This window comes from Aquarana catesbeiana, linkage group LG01 (genome assembly GCF_042186555.1).
Source record: "Aquarana catesbeiana isolate 2022-GZ linkage group LG01, ASM4218655v1, whole genome shotgun sequence".
NCBI lineage: Eukaryota > Metazoa > Chordata > Amphibia > Anura > Ranidae > Aquarana > Aquarana catesbeiana.
Genome location: NC_133324.1, coordinates 115,357,180 through 115,375,126, shown reverse-complemented (window position 1 = coordinate 115,375,126; position 17,947 = coordinate 115,357,180). Strand labels below are relative to the sequence as shown.

The 17,947-nt window shown below is 45.4% G+C and overlaps 1 protein-coding gene across 1 annotated transcript in view; it reads left to right on the top strand.

The window, feature by feature from the left end:
- Window positions 1-3,310: 3,310 nt before the first annotated feature.
- Window positions 3,311-17,947, top strand: part of DEPDC1B (DEP domain containing 1B) — a gene marked incomplete in the record, with an annotated part of 131,721 nt that continues 117,084 nt past the window's right edge. Inside the window, 1 exon segment of the mRNA XM_073623140.1 lies at window positions 3,311-3,450. Within this exon segment, the coding sequence (XP_073479241.1) occupies window positions 3,403-3,450 (48 nt within the window).

Genomic DNA, 17,947 nt, shown 5'->3' with positions numbered 1-17,947 from the left:
CTAATAGAGGGGGGTCTTCACTGAGGGGAGGCCTGCACTAATAGAGGGGGGTCTGCACTGAGGGGGTACTGCACTAATAGAGGGGGTCTGCACTGATGGGGGGTATGCACTGAGGGGGGTCTGCACTAATAGAGGGGGTAGTCTGCACTGAGGGGGGCCTGCACTAATAGAGAGGGGTCTGCACTTATAGAGGGGGGTCTGCACTGAGGGGGGTCTGCACTAATAGAGGGGGGCTGCACTGAGGGGGGTCTGCACTAATACAAGGGGGGTCTGCACTGATAGAGGGGGGTCTGCACTGAGGGGGGTCTGCACTAATAGAGGGGGAGGCTGCACTGAGGGGGGTCTGCACTAATAGAGGGGGGTCTGCACTGATAGAGGGGGGTCTGCACTAATAGATGGGGGTCTGCACTAATAGATGGGGGGTCTGCACTGAGGGGGTTCTGCACTAATAGAGGGGGGGTCTGCACTGAGGGGGGTCTGTACTAATAGAGGGGGGTCTGCACTGATAGAGGGGGGTCTGCACTGATAGAGGGGGGTCTGCACTGTGGGGGGTCTGCACTGATAGAGGGGGGTCTGCACTGATAGCGGGGGGGTCTGCACTGATAGAGGGGGGTCTGAACTTATAGAGGCGGGTCTGCACTGATAGAGGGGGGGTCTGCACTGAGGGGCGCCTGTACTGATAGAGGGGGTTTCTGCACTGAGGGGGGTCTGCACTGATGGAGGGGGGTCTGCACTGAGGGGGGTCTGCACTGATGGAGGGGGGTCTGCACTGAGAGGGGTCTGCACTGATGGAGGGGGGGTCTGCACTGAGGGGGTCTGCACTGATGGAGGGGGGTGTGCACTGAGGGGGTCTATACTGATAGATGGGGGGACTGCACTAAGGGGGGTCTGTATTGAGGGAGAGGGGTCTGTACTGAGGGGGGTCTAAACTGATGGAGGGGGTCTGTACTTAGTGGGGGGGTCTGTACTGAGGAAGGAGGATCTATACTGCTGGAGGGGTGGTCTGTACTTAGTGGGGGGTCTTTACTGAGGAAGGGGGGCTGTACTGAAGAAGGACCATAGTTGGTGGAGGGGGAGGTGACACCAATTTTTTTCCGCACCGGGTGACACCAGCTGTAGTGATGTCACTGGCTCTTGTCTCTGCAGCAATTTAACTTTAATGTACAGGTGGGGGGTTAACTATATACAGGAGGAGGGGTTAGCTATATACAGGAGGAGGGGGTTAGCTATATACAGGAGGAGGGGGGTTAACTATATACAGGAGGGAGGGGTTAGCTATATACAGGAGGAGGGGGGGTTAGCTATATACAGGAGGAGGGGGGTTAGCTATATACAGGAGGAGGGGGGTTAACTATATACAGGAGGGGGAGGGTTAACTATATACAGGAGGGGGGTTAACTATATACAGGAGGGGGAGCGTTAACTATATACAGGAGCGGGGGTTAACTATTTACAGGAGGGGGTTAACTATTTACAGGAGGGGGGTTAACTATATACAGGAGGGGTTACTATGTACAGTGGAGGTAACTATGTACAGGGGGGGTAACTATGTACAGGGGGGTAACTAGGGGGAGAGGGGAAACTATGTACAGGGGGAGGGGGTAACTATGTACAGGGGGGGTGGTAACTATGACTCTGCCTGGGATACTGATTTAAGGACTGAGGCTGGGAACACTGGTGTAAAGACTGACTCTGCTGGTGGCACCTGATGCAAGGAGGGACTCTGCTGGGGGCACCTGATGCAAGGAGGGACTCTGCTGGGGGCACCTGATGCAAGGATGGACTCTGCTGGGGACAACTGATGCAAGGACAGACTCTGCTGGGGGCACATGATGCAAGGAAGGACTCTGCTGGGGGCACCTGATACAAGGAAGGACTCTGCTGGTGGCAGGCGACGTAGCTAGTGACACGCTCAGGGATCCCACTGATTCGGCTATGGTGAGTTGAATGATTTCATTTTATATTACAATGTAATAATAGAAATAATGCACTTCAATCATCCCGACACCATAACAGTCATGGTGCCGGTATGATTGAAGCGATAACACCAGGTGTTTGGAGTATCTTTATCTGCTGATTGTTAAACTTTCTAGAATACACATATTTCTATTGTTGTGTAGGATCTGGGCCTGCTGTCCCTCCATTCCTCTCTCCCCCTTTCCCTCTCCAGCCCTCATTCATCTCAGACTCTAACCACAACCCCTTTGAGCCACGCCCATTTAAGCCACGCCCACTATTTCACGTAAACCACGCCCATTCGTGAGCCGCAGTTTTCTTTTTTTGCTATGCCACGCCTACAAACACATACCCCGCCCCCTAATTATTATACGGTTCCGCCTACAGCCAAAAAGGTGTCCCACAAATTTTTTTTGCAATGTTGGCAACTATGCCCTTATGTTAGTAGCTCCAGAGTTCTCCCTTACATCAGAGTCTGCAGAGTCCCCCCCCTCCTTACATTGAAAGGGAACTTTGATAGTTCAGATGTAAAAGGGGAACTCTGTGGACTCTGATGTAAAGGGGGATTCTTATTATTAACTTCATATGATTAGAAATGTTGTTTAATAGCAAAATATATACAGTTTATACTATAAAAAACATTGGCGCAAGCATCGGTGACGTTCCAACAGGGGGCAGTCAGCCCCGGTTGCCACACATTGATTGCATCCGGGTGCAGGGCTGGTACTAAGGGGGGGGGCGGCACCTGCCCTGGGTTTAATGTTTACAGGCAGCTGTGCATGTATCCTAGTATGTGGGCTGATGTGAATGAGTTCTGGTTGCCCCATGTGTGGCTGTGGCTGCTATTATAACATTGCTGACATCAGCTTTTATCCTATTGCTTCTAGATTTCATATAACGTGAACCATCTCCACTTTATGCATGCAGATGGGATGTACAGTACATAAGACTTGTTCTATAATGTCTACAGGCGCCCTATGAGGAGAATAGATTAAAACTGGAGCAGATGTGCACAACAACCAATCAGCTGCTAGCTTCAGCTTGTACAGTAAAACTTTAAAAACTGGAAGCTTATTGGTTGCCCTGCACAGCTGCTCCAGTCTTGTGATAAATCTCCCTGTATGGTTATGAGCTCGGTGTGACTTGTAACAATAATACTCTCAGGTAGTCCTGCATTGTAGGGAGGGATGGTAGAGCCCCGCCCCGCCCCTGGTAGCCACGCCCTTCTCCCCGTGTATCGGCTTGACATAGGAATCCCGCCCCCTTCACAGACAGCTCGTCCCAGGGGAAAGCCCATCACTGACATCGGCTCCGCCCCTCCTGTCCGCACACATCACGTGGGCCACTAGGGCCAATAGGCATTCAGCGTCCAACAGGTACGAGATTCAAACTGTGCCCGTCTCCAGGAGACCCGACACACAAGCCGGAGCCAGGCCGGGGGTCAGCATGGAGCATCGCATGATCGGACCGGGGCCCTACCGGGCCACCAAACTGGTGAGGAGGGGACCGGGGAGGGAGTCTGATCGCTGGGGGAATGTCCGATCCCTATCAGTCTGATCTAAGGACAGGAAACGAACTTTTCCGGATGTTCTAATTGTATCCTAATTCCTCAATTTCATCTCTAACATGTGATTCCCTTGCTGAGATCATTGTGGGTGGTCTGATCGTACAATCATTGGGGGGGGGGGGGTACATCTGATCTAAATATTCAACAAAAAAGAAACTTGCATGAACAGATCTGTTATAAGCTCACCACTCACACACCATACAATCTGATTGTACAATCTCTTAGGCTCCATTCACACCTTATCGCTGGTGGAATCGCTGTGATTCCAAATTGTTTGCGATGCGATTTACTTGATGACACTCCAAACACACCTGTGATTTTTGCAGAGCAGTAAATCGTTCTGCAATTGCTCAAAAAGGAACATGAAGCCCCGTTCACGCCTGAGCGATTTTCTGCTTGTAGCTCTAAAACATTCAACAATTCAAATCCCTTTCATTCCAATGGCCCCTGTTCACATCTGAGCATTCTGTCGTCTGAAGCAAAACACTTGTCCCTAAAAAAAAAAATACACTAGTTTCTTTTTGGCAGAATATATGCGTTTTTGGCCCCAAGAGCCCCCCCGAGAGCTTTCTATTGACTAAACAAAATACCTGAAGCTGTAAAATGCTTGTAATACACTTCTAAAATGCTTGTAAAAAGCTAACAAAAAAAAAATGTGCTGGGAAGACGCCAGTAAATCGCTAGACTCAGGTGCAAATGGAGCCTGAGATTCTTTTGGGCGACAGCGTTGCACGCTATGATCCCGCATTTTGCGGGGCAGAATCGCGGTGATTCCGCCCGCAATCAGGTGTGAATGGATCCTAAAGTGCAGAAGTGTAGCACCAGAGGTGTGATATTGCGACTGCAGCGTGATTTTCGGCACGATTGGGGTACCATTAAGAAGTAACGGCATCACAAACACGTCCCGCAGCGATTTAAGATCATTGCGATTCTGCATGTGATCAGGTGTGAATGGAGCCTTCTAGATCTACCAACTCCTAGGTGGTACAAGGGTCTGTCTGGTTGGATAATATAGGACAGTGTTTCTCAAACTTTTTTTTTTTTTTGTCTTGCGGCGCACCAAAAAGATCATCAAAATTTTCCCGACACACCTAAAAAGATTTAACAATTTTTGTGGTGAAGAAAAAAAAAAATTAATAAATATATATAATATGTGTGTTTTAAATTTAACCACTTCCCTACTGGGCACTTTCAATCCCTTCCTGCCCAGGCCAATTTTCAGCTTTCAACTCTGTCGCACTTTGAATCACAATTGCACGGTCAGGCTACACTGTACCCAAATTAAATTTTTGTAATTTTTTTTTTCACACGAATAGTGCAAATTGTAAAGTCAGAAGGTTTTTTTACCTTAAAGTGGTAGTAAACCCTCACAGACCAATTTTACCTACAGGTAAGCCTAGATTAAGGCTTACCTGTAGGTGCAAGAAATACACGGTTTAGGAGATATTTGCAACAGACAGGCACCGTAGACAACGGTGCGCAGGTGCACTGAGCGCGCCATTTCTAACGGCGATCATGCCGTTAGCAGTGGCTCCTGTGCGCATGCGCGGGAGTGACTTCATCGCGGCTCCGGCCAATCACAGCGCCGGAGCCACTATACCAGGAAATAAGATGGACGCTTCGTGGAAGAGGGGACAGCGGTGACATCGCAGGCTCCTGTGTCAGATAAGTGACACATAATGGGCTACTATGTGATGCATAGTAGCCCATTATGCTTTACCTTTGCAGGGAAACAAAGAGGAAGTAAAACCATGGGCAAAGCTTATTTTGGGTCACAGGGGTGCACTTACTTTTGCTATCCTGTGACCCAGAATCAGGCAACAACAGGCTAAATCTGTCAGCTGACATTGCAGAGCAGCTCCAGGCTCTGGAAGGATCCTGACCATATTGTAATTGGCCCCGCCTCCTCCCCAGCCCAACACTTCAGTGAATGCTGGAGGAGTGAAGTGGAGAGCGGTGACTGACAAGGAGACAGAAAACTGAGCAATCGGGGGTCATGCGATTGTTCAGTTCTTGGTCTAAGAGCGGATGTGAGACATCGGCAACATAAAAAAGGAGTATATATAATTTTTTTTTATTTCCATACTTCTTTAATAGCCATTAGCCATATAACACATTCACAACAGCATCTGACCCTCTGGTTGTTCAGCAATCAGCGTTGAAAAACTGCTGGCTATTACCAGTAACACCATGCAACTCAATGAGGTTGATTTACTAAAGGCAAATAGGCTGTTCACTTTGCAAGGGAATCTTCCATTAGCTTAGTGAATGTGGTGCAATATCACCTTGCAAGGAAAAAAAAAAAAAATTTTTGCTTGCACATGATTGAATGATGGAATGTACAGCCCATGTGCCTTTAGCAAATTAACCTTATGGAGTTGCTCAGCAACCTCTTTAAGGGCACATTTTTATGTGGCTTATCCGCCAGCAAGGCCTGATGTTCTGTCGAGAAATACCTTCCGTCAAAATATGCCTTCGATGAGTCTGCGCATTCGCAGTATGCAACGTCACTCCAGCTGATATGTTGCGCGGCGGGTTTTGGCTGTGTCTAAGGGTTTAAATACATACAATAACCGCTCTTCCACACACCCACAACCCGCCCCGCAATAGCGAGGCAGAATCTGACAATTACATTCTCCCTTGGCACTTAGCAGATTGTCGGATACTGCCTCTAACGATCTGCGCATGCACCCTGTTGCCATCACGCCAGCTGATCAACAGATCAACTGGAGTGACGGTGCTCCACCACTGTTCATGTATACCCCTCATCTGAGCGGTTGCATGCGAATAGAGTCTCTGACCGACCGTGGAAGCAGCTAGTGTCCATCCAAGATCAGCATTGGCCAGTTTGCGTCTGGAAGTGGCGCTTTGTTGCCTCAGAACGCAGCAAACTATGAACCTCAGGCCACCTTTGTGAATGTAGCCTAATTTTCATAGAGTTCTAGTAGGGTGAACTCCAATACCTACAGCTGAAAACCATCAGGAAGAGGTGTGTGTGTGTGTGTGTGTGTGTGTTGCACTTTGTAATGATCATTGTGAAATCCTTCCTGTCCTGTATGTTGTATAGTGTGCTCATGCTGTATATTGTAAAGTTGATGGAATTTTAGGATGGTGTTGTCGTGTCTCGTGATGAACTTAGATCTTTTGTGTAGATGTCTAGGGACTTTGTGACTGTTGGGGATGAGTTTGTTCAGCAAGGGTGTATACAGCACAGGGTGTCAATGACACTCAGAGCGTCCCAGTATTCCGTCTGATCTCTCTTTATGATACGCACCGCAAGCTGCAACCTGTTTACAGCGCATTACCAGGCTTGTCTGAGTATAGTGCATAGGAGAAGGGTTTGGTGTATGTAGGGTTTTTTTTTTAATTTTTTTTTTTTTAGCTTTGGTGATTTTTTTTCATTCTTGCATTCAGGTGAATAGAGAAACCAGCATCGTGCAAGTACAGCATTCATGCTAGCCTTCTGCATTTGGTTTATTTAACCCCTTCATATTGGAACGTAAAACAAGTCCTAATGTGAAGCACAGTTTTTCAACTTTGACATATGTTGGTAAAACTGTATATATTATCACAGCTAGTTAGTGTATCCAGGTGGATTATACCCCCCCCCCCCCTTTTTTTTTTTTTTTTTCATTTGGGCTTTAATTTGGTGATCAATAGTAATAGATATCACCTGGATTTTTTATTTATTTTTTCATAACTATCACAGGAAAACTGGTCCAAAGTAGTAATAGCTGTATATTTCTTGCTAGTACCTTAACCTACCACCAAAAAACAGCTGAAAAAAATATTCTCCTACTTCTGACGATCGTAGTGATACCAGATATGTGTATGTTGTTTGCCTTTTTTATTCTACCTAAAACACACTGGGCTCGATTCACTGAAGCAGATTGTATGCTGTATTTACGTGTCTGGACACATTTTCCGCAAACCGAAGGCTCCCGCCGAATGACAGCGGCGCTGATTCCTGCCTCTAAATAAGCTTAGGCGTGGGCCACCCAATTGTGTCACCAGGTGACCCTGCCCCCTTATGACATTATCGACCCGAGCATTCTGTACCTCATATTCATTCACATGGGAAGCCAGATTCCGATACCAGCATACTCCCACAACCACTAGGCCGGGGTTGTGGGAAGAGGCCCCTGTTCTCATCAACATGGGGAGAAAGCAACCCCCTCCATGTAGAGGGCATGTGGCCTGCTATGGTTTGCTCGTAAACCCCCCTGCCCAGGCTGCATGCTCGGATAAGGGCCCTGTTTGGATTTTGGGGGGTATCCTGCGCCATTTTTGTTTTTACATTTCGGTGTGAGGTTTCCCTTAATATCCATCCCAGATCCGAAGGCCTTGGTATCGATTGGGGGGGACCCCACGCTGTTTTTTGTTTTTTAATTGCCGGCAATTCTTCTGTTTACGTTCAGCTGTCAGCAGGGAACCCCACTCACAGTTGAGGACTCATTGGGCGTGACGGAAATTTGGCGTTTTATATTGTAGGCCTGTAATTCTTAGGAATAACTCACTTTACAGAGTTTGTTAACCCATATAAGACAAACTCTGCCAGACCCTCTATTAGAGCATGGCAGAGCACACTGCATTAGTATTTTGTAAAAACGAGCGCTGTAAATACCTATTTTGAGCTGTCTTTAGGCTGATCACATGACTCACGGCCGCTGTAAAGCTCTGATGGATACTGCAGGAGGGGCCGTGGTCTCCCTCTGACGTCAGCCGGGGAGATCACATGGCCACTCAGCCTCTCCTGCAGTAACCCTGGAATCCGACACAAAGTCACCTGACCGGCCTGAAGATAGCGCTGAATCGTTATTTACAACACTCATTTTTATGAAAAATGAATGCAATGTGCTATGGCAGGATATAAATAAGCGGCTGGCAGTAAGCACTTACTAATTTTTTTTTAATTTTGCTAATAGCGGGGGGGGGGGGGTGAAGACGGAGACATGAGCTCACAGGCAGCAAGGAGGGAGTGGAGGGGAGAGAGGAGAGCAGGGCAGCATATGACCGGGGGATGCACTTTGACCACGGTGGTCATGGCTCAGCCGGGCTCCGTCTCCCGTGTGTCGCAATGCTCGCAGGGAACGGAGCCCGGCACAGTGATGAATCGAGCGGAGTACACAGCCCGCACACACACAGTGGGAGGACATTGCAGGATCCTGGGGACAAGGTAAGTAACTTTCCCAGTATACTGCGAAGAAATCCTGAGTGTGGCTCGGGGTTACCGCTTTTGGTAATGAAAATTCACATTCAGGATTACCGCAAGGGAGGTTAAGGATGCTGGCTAGTGCCAGAGAAAAATTACCGCAAGCTTTCACTACTAAAATACTGCATCGCTTTAATAAAATGGCGCATGTGGTATTTTAGTAGCTCTTTTTTACGGCATATTCAGATGCGGTAGAATACCACTTTGTGAATGGAGCCCACTGACCCTGATCCTACATTTAAAAATGCTTTTTTTTTTTTTTTTTTTTTTCTTTTTCTGTTAATTTTGCACTGATCCTTACATTGACCTTGATCCTAACGCTAACCTACATCAAACGCTGATCTTGCTATTTTATCTGTATTTTAATTTTTTAATTTTTTTTTTTTTCTTAACACATTTTAAAAGGGTTATAAAGTCAGGAGGTTTTTTTTTTTATCTTTGTGGATGTAAACCCTCACACATACCATCGTGTTAGAATTTTCACTTCCTCATTCAGCAGTAGGAGTGGATTCTTGGCATATAATGTGTGACAGCTGATTGGAGGCCTTCTGTGTGCATCAGCCCCCCTAATACTTATCTGAGCCCCATCTTTGTCCAGCGATGTCCATGAGTGTCTCAGCCATCCGAGACTCTTCCTCCACCATTGGCTCCCGCTGCTGTCAATCAAAGTCAGACAGCCAATCATGAGAGAGCTGGGACTGGGCCGAACCACAGCTCTGTGTCTGAATGGACACACGGAGCTGCAGCTTGGCTCGGGTGCCCCCATAGCAGGCTACTTGCTGTGGGGGCACTCAACAGGAGGCAGGGGCCAGGAGGAGGAGGATCCGGGCTGCTGTGGGCAAATCCACTGTAACAGAACAGGAAAGTATGACATGTTTGTTATTTTTAATAAAAAATAAAAAAAAAAGTTTTTTTTACAGTCGCCACTTCAGCCCCGGGAGGATTTACCCCCTTAATGACCAGGCCATTTTTTGCGATACGGCACTGCATCGCTTTAACTTTACTGTACTTTTTTTTTTTTTTTGTTCCCCCACAAATAGAGCTTTCTTTTGGTGGTATTTGATCACCTCCGGCTTTTATTTTTTACGCTATAAACAAAAAAAAAATGTATTCATCAGTTCATCAGTTTAGACCAATATGTATTCTTCTAAATACTTTTGATAAAAAAAAAAAATCGCAATAAGTGTATACTGATTGGTTTGCGTAAAAGTTATATCATCTACAAAATAACAGTAAAACAATAAAAAAAAAAATTATATAAAAGTCCCTAAATATAGGGGATATATTTAGGGACTTTAATATAATTTTTGTTGTTAATGTTTTTACTGTTAATGGCGGTAATCTGCAAGTTTTTTTTTTTTTTTCTTTTTGTGGAACTGCGACATTGTGGTGGACAAATCTGACCTCAAGTGACACTTTTTTTTGGGGGGGACCAATGACATTATTACAGTCGTCAGTGCTAATAAGATATAAGATGCACTGATCAATGTATAAATGACACTGGCAGAGAAGGGGTTAACACTAGGGGGCGATTAAGGGGTTAAAGCAGAACTTCAGTCTTTTTATGATTTTTTTTTTTTTTTTTCTTTTAACTTTCCATCTATTAAATCTTCTTCTGCTCTTGTTTTAACTTTTTGGATAGTAAAACTTTTTTTTTTTTTTTTTTTTTTTTTTTCTGCCAGTAAATACCTTATACAGCCCACTTCCTGTTTCCTGTCTGGTAAAAAGCCTAGGCTTATCAAATCATGCACAGCTCTTGCTCACTCTTGTAAGAGTTTGCCAGGAAGGGGGCGGGGTGAGTCATAAGAGGGCCAATGTGAGCTGCATGACTGCAGAGCTAGAGGAGTTCCTCTGTGTAAATCCAGGAGGTGAACAGGCAGCAGCTTCAGCTGCCCACAGTTAAAATGGATGCAGCCAAACTCAGTGGAGGGAGATTTCTGCAGCATATTTGGCAAATACAGAATCCCAGTATATATAAAATAATATGCAAAGTGGTTGGAGGGAAGCTTCAGAATGGCAAAGATGTTTTTATTACAAATTATGTGAGCAGACTGCAGTTCTCTTTAACTGTGTTCCCTGTGTGTGTTCTAACTGCGTGGGAGATGGGCTCACTGGGACAACACAGAGATCTCTGTTCTTGATCACTAGGAACAGTGACATGTTGTCCCCTGTCAGAACGGGGATCAGCCTTGTTTACAGATCCCTGTTCTGGCTCTCTGTGCGCGTGCCCACAGTATCTATTGCATGAAACGAAATACAGGTATGTTGTTTTGCACAATAGGGCTGACCTGTCGCAGTATATATACCTGTACTGTGGCTAGTCAGCAAGTGGTTAACACTTGTTTTTTTTTTTGTGGGGGGGGGGGGGGTCTTTTTCTCCTATCTATCCCTCCATTCAAGAAGAGAAACGGGCTGCACAGTGACTGATGAGTGTGATAGCCAATCAGAAGCTATCATAGCGATCAGCTGAGCAGCATGCTTCCAGCACAAACCTGGGAACACGAGTGATGACTGCTCTAGCAAAAAAAAAATCGTCGCCTTAGGCTGGGTTCACACCATTGCGAATTGGATGTGGATTTCCCTGCATCCAATTTGCATAACTGGAGATTGTGACCGGCTCTCTATGGAGCGAATTGCACAGGAGTGCTGTGTGTCTTTTGGTCCATTTCAGGTCCAAATTCAGACAAAAATTCAGGCTGAAATCAGACCTGAAACAGTGAACCGAGATGCACTGGACCTCTGCTGTGAGCCGCTCGGTGCTGCGGTGTGAACCCAGCCTTATGGTACGCACACTGCAACTTCCAGGCAATTTCAATCGTTTTCAATCAGCCTTGAATGAGTCGGGGCAATCAGCCACAAATGCTTGGACCATTCCACGTATTCCTAGAAGCTATTGGTGGCACCTTTGGAGTCATCTGTTTGTTCATTTGGAAGCTGGTTAAAACTGTCTGCACAATGCTGAGAGTTAACTTTTGTAAAATAAAAATGTGCTGGAATCAAGTTGAAAAGCCGAAAGAAGATTTTTATAAATGAATCATATTCACAACATTGATAAAAATACAGACAGCAGACCTTTATATATAGCATGTGATCGGTATTATACCCACCAGGGAAAGTTTTACAAACTGTAGAACTTTAGACGCCAAATGATTGTCCTGACTATCCTTCAAGCACACCCCATGTACAAACAAGAGTGACCCTTGGAAGAAACGTCATCTATCACTGATAGCCGACAGTCTGTATATATACAGATCCATAAGATGTGCTTTCAGGTCTTCCATTAGACGGAGTGTGTATATATAAAGGATATAAACCATTTTATTTGAAAGGTAAACCAAGCTCCATTGTAATTCTTTCAGGCCCACAAGTAATCGTTAAAGCTGAATTCCAGGTATGGTAATTTTTTTACTTTGTTTGGACCAATGTAAGTATCTATCTGCCGTACCTGTGGGGTCCCTCTAGAAAAGAGGTCTCCAAACTATGGCCCTCCAGTTGTTCAGGGACTGCAATTCCCATGAGGCCTAGTCATGTCTGTGAATGTCAGAGTTTTACAATGCCTCATGGAACATGTAGTTCCGCAACAACCGGAGAACTGTAGTTTGAAGATTCCTTTTCTAGAATGTGGAAATCATTGTATTAGGCACCATTACCTCAGTGATCGTATCTCGTGTGGAGCCGCTGCATTGTGAACACAGGAGGATGCTTGTTTAGCATGGGCATCATTCAGGGAAAGCTTTGCATTTCTCTAATGAATGCCAGGCCTTCTATGATTTGATAAGGTGGAGATCTTCTCCACCTTTTTCAATTGGAGAGCACTTTGCATTCATTAAGAATGTGTAGCATGTTCCCTGAATGGTGCCCATGCTAAGTGAGCATCCTCCTGTGTTAATAATGCAGCAGGGCAGTCGCTAAACCAGGGCTCGATAAAACCCAGGTGCCAGGTCGCAATGGTGCCTGGAAATTGTGTCCTAGCACCTAGGCTACACCGCAGCAGCTGTCTGGATTCCTCCCATGCAGGTGGGCTGATATTTGAGGCTGCGGCTTTTCAGCCTGCTGGAGTGGGATACACGCTCCTTTGTGTGACTTGGTGTCCTCCTCTGGCAGGGCGGTACTGTGATGAGCGTGGCTTGCTCTCACTGCGCACCCCCAACATCATCTTCCCAGTTTGACAGCTGGGGCTGGGGTTGAGGTTGCGGGCTTGATCGGTCGCCCTTTCCTTACTGCCGCTGAGTGGATGGGGAGTGCCAGAGCCAACTCATCAGTGCCCATCAGAGCAGCCAATCGGTGCTTAGCAGCACAGCCACATCAGTGCCACCTAATTAGCGTTGCCTATCAGTGCCCATTATTACCACCTCATCAGTGCCCATTACTGCAGGAGGAAAATTATTTGCAAAATCTTATAACAAAGTTTTTTTGTTTTGTTTAACATTTTTGGCTTTTTTTGCTTGGCACCAGGCATGAGCAATTCTTTTTGCCTGACCCCCCGGACATGCAGTTCTGGGCGCTGGGCAGCTGATTTAAAACACTGGCTCCTAACTTTTTTTTAGCTGGCTTTTAGATTCTAAGCAGATTTGTCAAGCCCTGCGCTAAACACGAGATATGATCACTGTAGTGATGGTGCCTGATACAGTGATTTCCATATTTTAGAGCAGAGTTCTCGAAATGTTCTAAGCAAAGGGCCAATTTATTTTCCTTCAGACTTTAGGGAGGACAGACTGTGGCCAGTGGAAGTATGAAAAATCCCCAGCAGTGGAATAGTGCCCCAATGGCCAGATAAAGGCAAGTGAAGGGCCACCTCTGGCCCCTGGGCTTCAGTTTAGGGACCACTATTCTAGAGGGATTCCACAGGTATGGCACATACATACTTACATTGGTCGAAGCTAGGCCAATGTATCTATGTAAAAATGAACATACCTGGAGGGACAGGAAGTTATGGAGGTCTCTCCAGAGGGGACAGACATCTGGTAGACCTCCACAATAAAACCTCGGTGTTCATATGTCTCATTCCATTACATGCCGATATTGATATTCCCATTGCACACGTTTCTGGCTAAGGAGTTTTGGATGCTGCTGCAACAGCCAGCTGGAGATGTAAAACTTCACAGATCAATGTACATATTTGCCAGCACACCATGGCTCTTCATATAACGTCCAAAGGTTTATTCACAGTGATCACGTCAGAGGGCAATGTTTTGAAGCCATGCAGGACCCCTTTGTCAGGCATGTGATGTAGGATGTTATTGTACCACATATACCAAAAATCAGAGAATCGTTCACTTATCCCAGGCCAGTGGGCACAGTCGCTCAAGTCACTGCTTTACACGCAAACCGCCAAATGCACATCTATAGCCAATGGTTTATAGTACAAATATAGTCCAGTGTAATAGAGCTATATATTCCAAACTCTATACACTTGTTTCAGGCTTTTTGACTATCAATGCAGTGTATGGAAACCATGGCTAATATGGAGTAGAGTTTAGGTCCCAATGGAGAGGATTTACCAAAACTGGAGCACTCAGAATCTGGTGCAGCTGTGCATGGTAGCCAATCAGCTTCTAACTTCAGCTTGTTCAATTAAGCTTTGACAACAAAACCTGGAAGCTGATTGGTTTCTAGGAAGAGCTGCACCAGATTTTGCACGGTCCAGTTTTAGTAAATCTCCCCCAATGACACAATATAACCATACTGTCTCTTCTCCCTATACCCTGTATGGTTTATGCGGTCTCAGTAGAGAGCTTAAAGATATTCTGCAACTCCCTGTCCCTCTGTCACCAGTACACAATTTGGGGGAATCTCCGCACTGGTGACCATTCCCCTCTCAGTCCAAAACAACTAAACATTTTTGGCTTGAGCCAAACCCTGTTATCAATGTAAGAAATTGCAGGTAAAAGCACAGAAAAATCAATTTTTATTTTCCATGTTTGCAGCATTCCCCCCCCCCCCCCTTAAGGCTACGTTCATATCTAGGTGTTTTTTGGCGTTTTCTGCTCTAAGCCTCAGCTCTAAAAACACCCAATAAGACAAATCCCATTCGTTTAATTGGCCCCGGTTCACATCTGAATGTCCTATCACCTAAAGCAAAACGCCCGTCGCTCAAAAAAGTACATGAGCTTCTTTTTTGGCAGATTACAGGTGTTTTACTGCTTTTAGATTAGTGATCTCTTGACCTTGAAAACGCTGCAAAAATGCCAGAAAAACGCCTGTAAAATTACAACGCCTAGATGTGAAAGGAGCTGAAATTATGTATTTACTTGCAATGTGCCTTAGAACTTGCTATACAATTTGACTACTCCAGGAAAAGTCAATTCTCTATTACATCCCCCCTCCTCACTTATAGCCCTCAACTCTTCTTGTCTATTTCCTGTCTGTGCTGGCCCAGCCTCCCTACATAACCTTTTACATAGCAGTCGTATGTTGTTGAAATGAATGGTCTGATGACAGTCTTTTTCAGGTACAATTCTTTCTAAATGGGGAATGAGTGGGGTTATTAAAGAGGAGATCCAGGCTGCTGACTTTTAATAGGGCACTTGCCTGTCCAGGAATCCAGCGGTGCCCTCACCCGAGCCAATTTGTCAATGAGCTATCGGGTGCTGGCGCCGGCATCTTGACTATGGGAAACCAGCAGGGAGGCTTTGTGGCTTCACTGCCGGTTCCCTACTGCTCATACGTGAAGAGCACTGTGCTTTGTGAATGGGCTGGCTGCGGGGGAAGGGGAGGAGGGGGGGGTCGAACTTCAAACTTGTCAAAACCAACTACCGACTCCCCCCTCTTCACTACCCTAAAAAAGGAGGGGGGAGGAGGCAGACAGGTGGAGCTTCCCCTTTTGGGTGGAGCTCTGATTTTAAATTGTAAATCTGTAGATAGGATTTAGTCCAACTAAAAACTATCTGCTTAAAACACACTTCCTACTCCCCTCCCCACTTCAGTAGTCTGTAACCATATATTTAAAAAAACCTTTTAAAATGTATCCTGTATGGTGGATGTTTAAAGTGATTGTAAAGTATCGTGTGCGTGGTGTTTTGTTATTTAAAAAAAAAAAAAAAAAAAAATTATACTTACCTGCTCTGTGCAAGGGTTTTGCATAGAGCAGCCCTGATCCTCTTCCTTGGGTACACTCACGGAGAGCTGCTTTCCATGGGGGCACCTGTGCAGGCACGCCCAATGCTGCGTCCATTGACAGACAGTAGGTTTCGGCACCGCCCCTGAGTCACAGGATTTGATTGACAGCAGCGAGAGCCAATGGCTCCTGATGCTATCAATCTATCTAATGGGGACAGCGACAGCCACCGGAGTTGCTAGGCTCGTACACATTGCTAGATCGGACGGGCCCAAATAAGAAAAGGGAAGGGGCTCTGGGGGCAACTGCAGCACAGAAGGTTTTTCACCTCAATGCATAGAATGCATTAAAGCGGTTGTATACCTGCAAACAAGAAAAAAAAAAAAAAAATCTGTAAGGTAAAGGCATGGTGAGCTAGTATGCATCAAAAATGCTTACCTTAGAGCGAAGTGACGGCATCACCTCCCGCTCAACGCTGAGGGAACTGACACGTTCCCTCTGCGTTTGTTCCGGGTTCGCCACTCACAGCGCAGGAGGCGCGATGACGTCACTCCCGTGCATGCACGCGGGAGTCCTCTTTCTGGCAAGGAGCTTTGATTTTTCTGGCAGCATCTGCCGGACCTTCAGAGTGCATGCACTGCTGACGTCAGTGGCTACATGCAGGGTGAATATCTCCTAAACCGTACAGGTTTAGGAGATATTCATTTTACCTACAGGCAGGTCTTATTATAGGCTTACCTGTAGGTAAAAATTTGAACGCAGGGTATACAACCGCTTTAAGGTGAAAAACCTGGAGACTTTACTACCCCTTTTTTTTTAAGTGCTTTGAAATGGAAAATTGTATCAAATACTTACAGAAATTTTGCTTTCCTGATGCCAATCCATGACAGCATACTACCACATGTATGCTGTCATGTTGGCTCCAGGAAAGTGGACATCAACCTTGCAGGATCAATTGTATGGTTACTGACCATTGTTTCTATAGACTTAATAATCTACCGTAATTGTGTTCCTTGGTAAATAGTTGAGTAATTGCATCCTATCCTATTCAATTGATATCCTAGACTGGATATCTCCATGATTGCAGAGCAAAGTAGGAAATGTGATGTTTTGTAAATAGGTGGGAAATCGTCACTCTTTCGAGTTCAGGTCTGCTCCCTTTTTTTTTTTTTTTTTTTTTTTTTATATTATATAAACTTGACTAACTTTAGGATTTTAGGATTTCTTTTGTGTATTGGACATGTAATAGGTTTTTGTACTAGGTAACATCTTGGTGTAAATCTCTTCTCTCTTCTCATTGTGGGTCATCGCACTGGACTGCTAAAATACAAGACATATAGTGACTCGGAGGTGCTGACCCTCTGCTGTCCATCCTCTGTTTGCCCTTCTTTTAGTAAGGACTCATGCACACAGGGCGTTTAAAAAAAACCCATTCGCTATACTATGTAACTGTAATAGTGTGAATCCTGTTATACTTTTCTTAATGTCTTTATTTGTTATTTTATGTTCTGATAACGAAATAAAAAAAAAAAAAAAATTGAAATATAAAAAAAAAAACTGTCGTAAAGAAGGTGCTTTTTAGAAGCGTTTTCCATTGGCGTTAATGCGCGTTTAGCCGTGTTAGCCTTTAGCAGCATTTCTCTGCCCTCTTCTACTTTCCTCTCCCAAATCCAATTACTACAGCTTTAAACCCCCGGATGCGACTTAAGGCTTTTTTTTACAGTTGTATCGCTGCTGCTCTAGAATGCACTGGCCCTGGGTTTTTCTCCCCTTGTCTTTCAGGACAGCACCTGGAGAGAGCGCAGCTCCACCCACTTCCCAGGAAACACTGCAGTCATTTCTTTAACCACTTGAGCCCCGGACCATTATGCTGCCTAAGGACCAGAGGTCTTTTTCCAATTTGGCACTGCGTCGCTTTAACTGCTAATTGCGCGGTCATGCAATGCTGTACCCAAACGAAATTTGCGTCCTTTTCTTCCCACAAATAGAGCTTTCTTTTGATGGTATTTGATCACCTCTGCGGTTTTTATTTTTTGCGCTATAAACGGAAAAAGACCGAAAATTTTGAAAAAAAATGATATTTTCTACTTTTTGTTATAAAAAAAATCCAATAAACTCAATTTTAGTCATACATTTAGGCCAAAATGTATTCGGC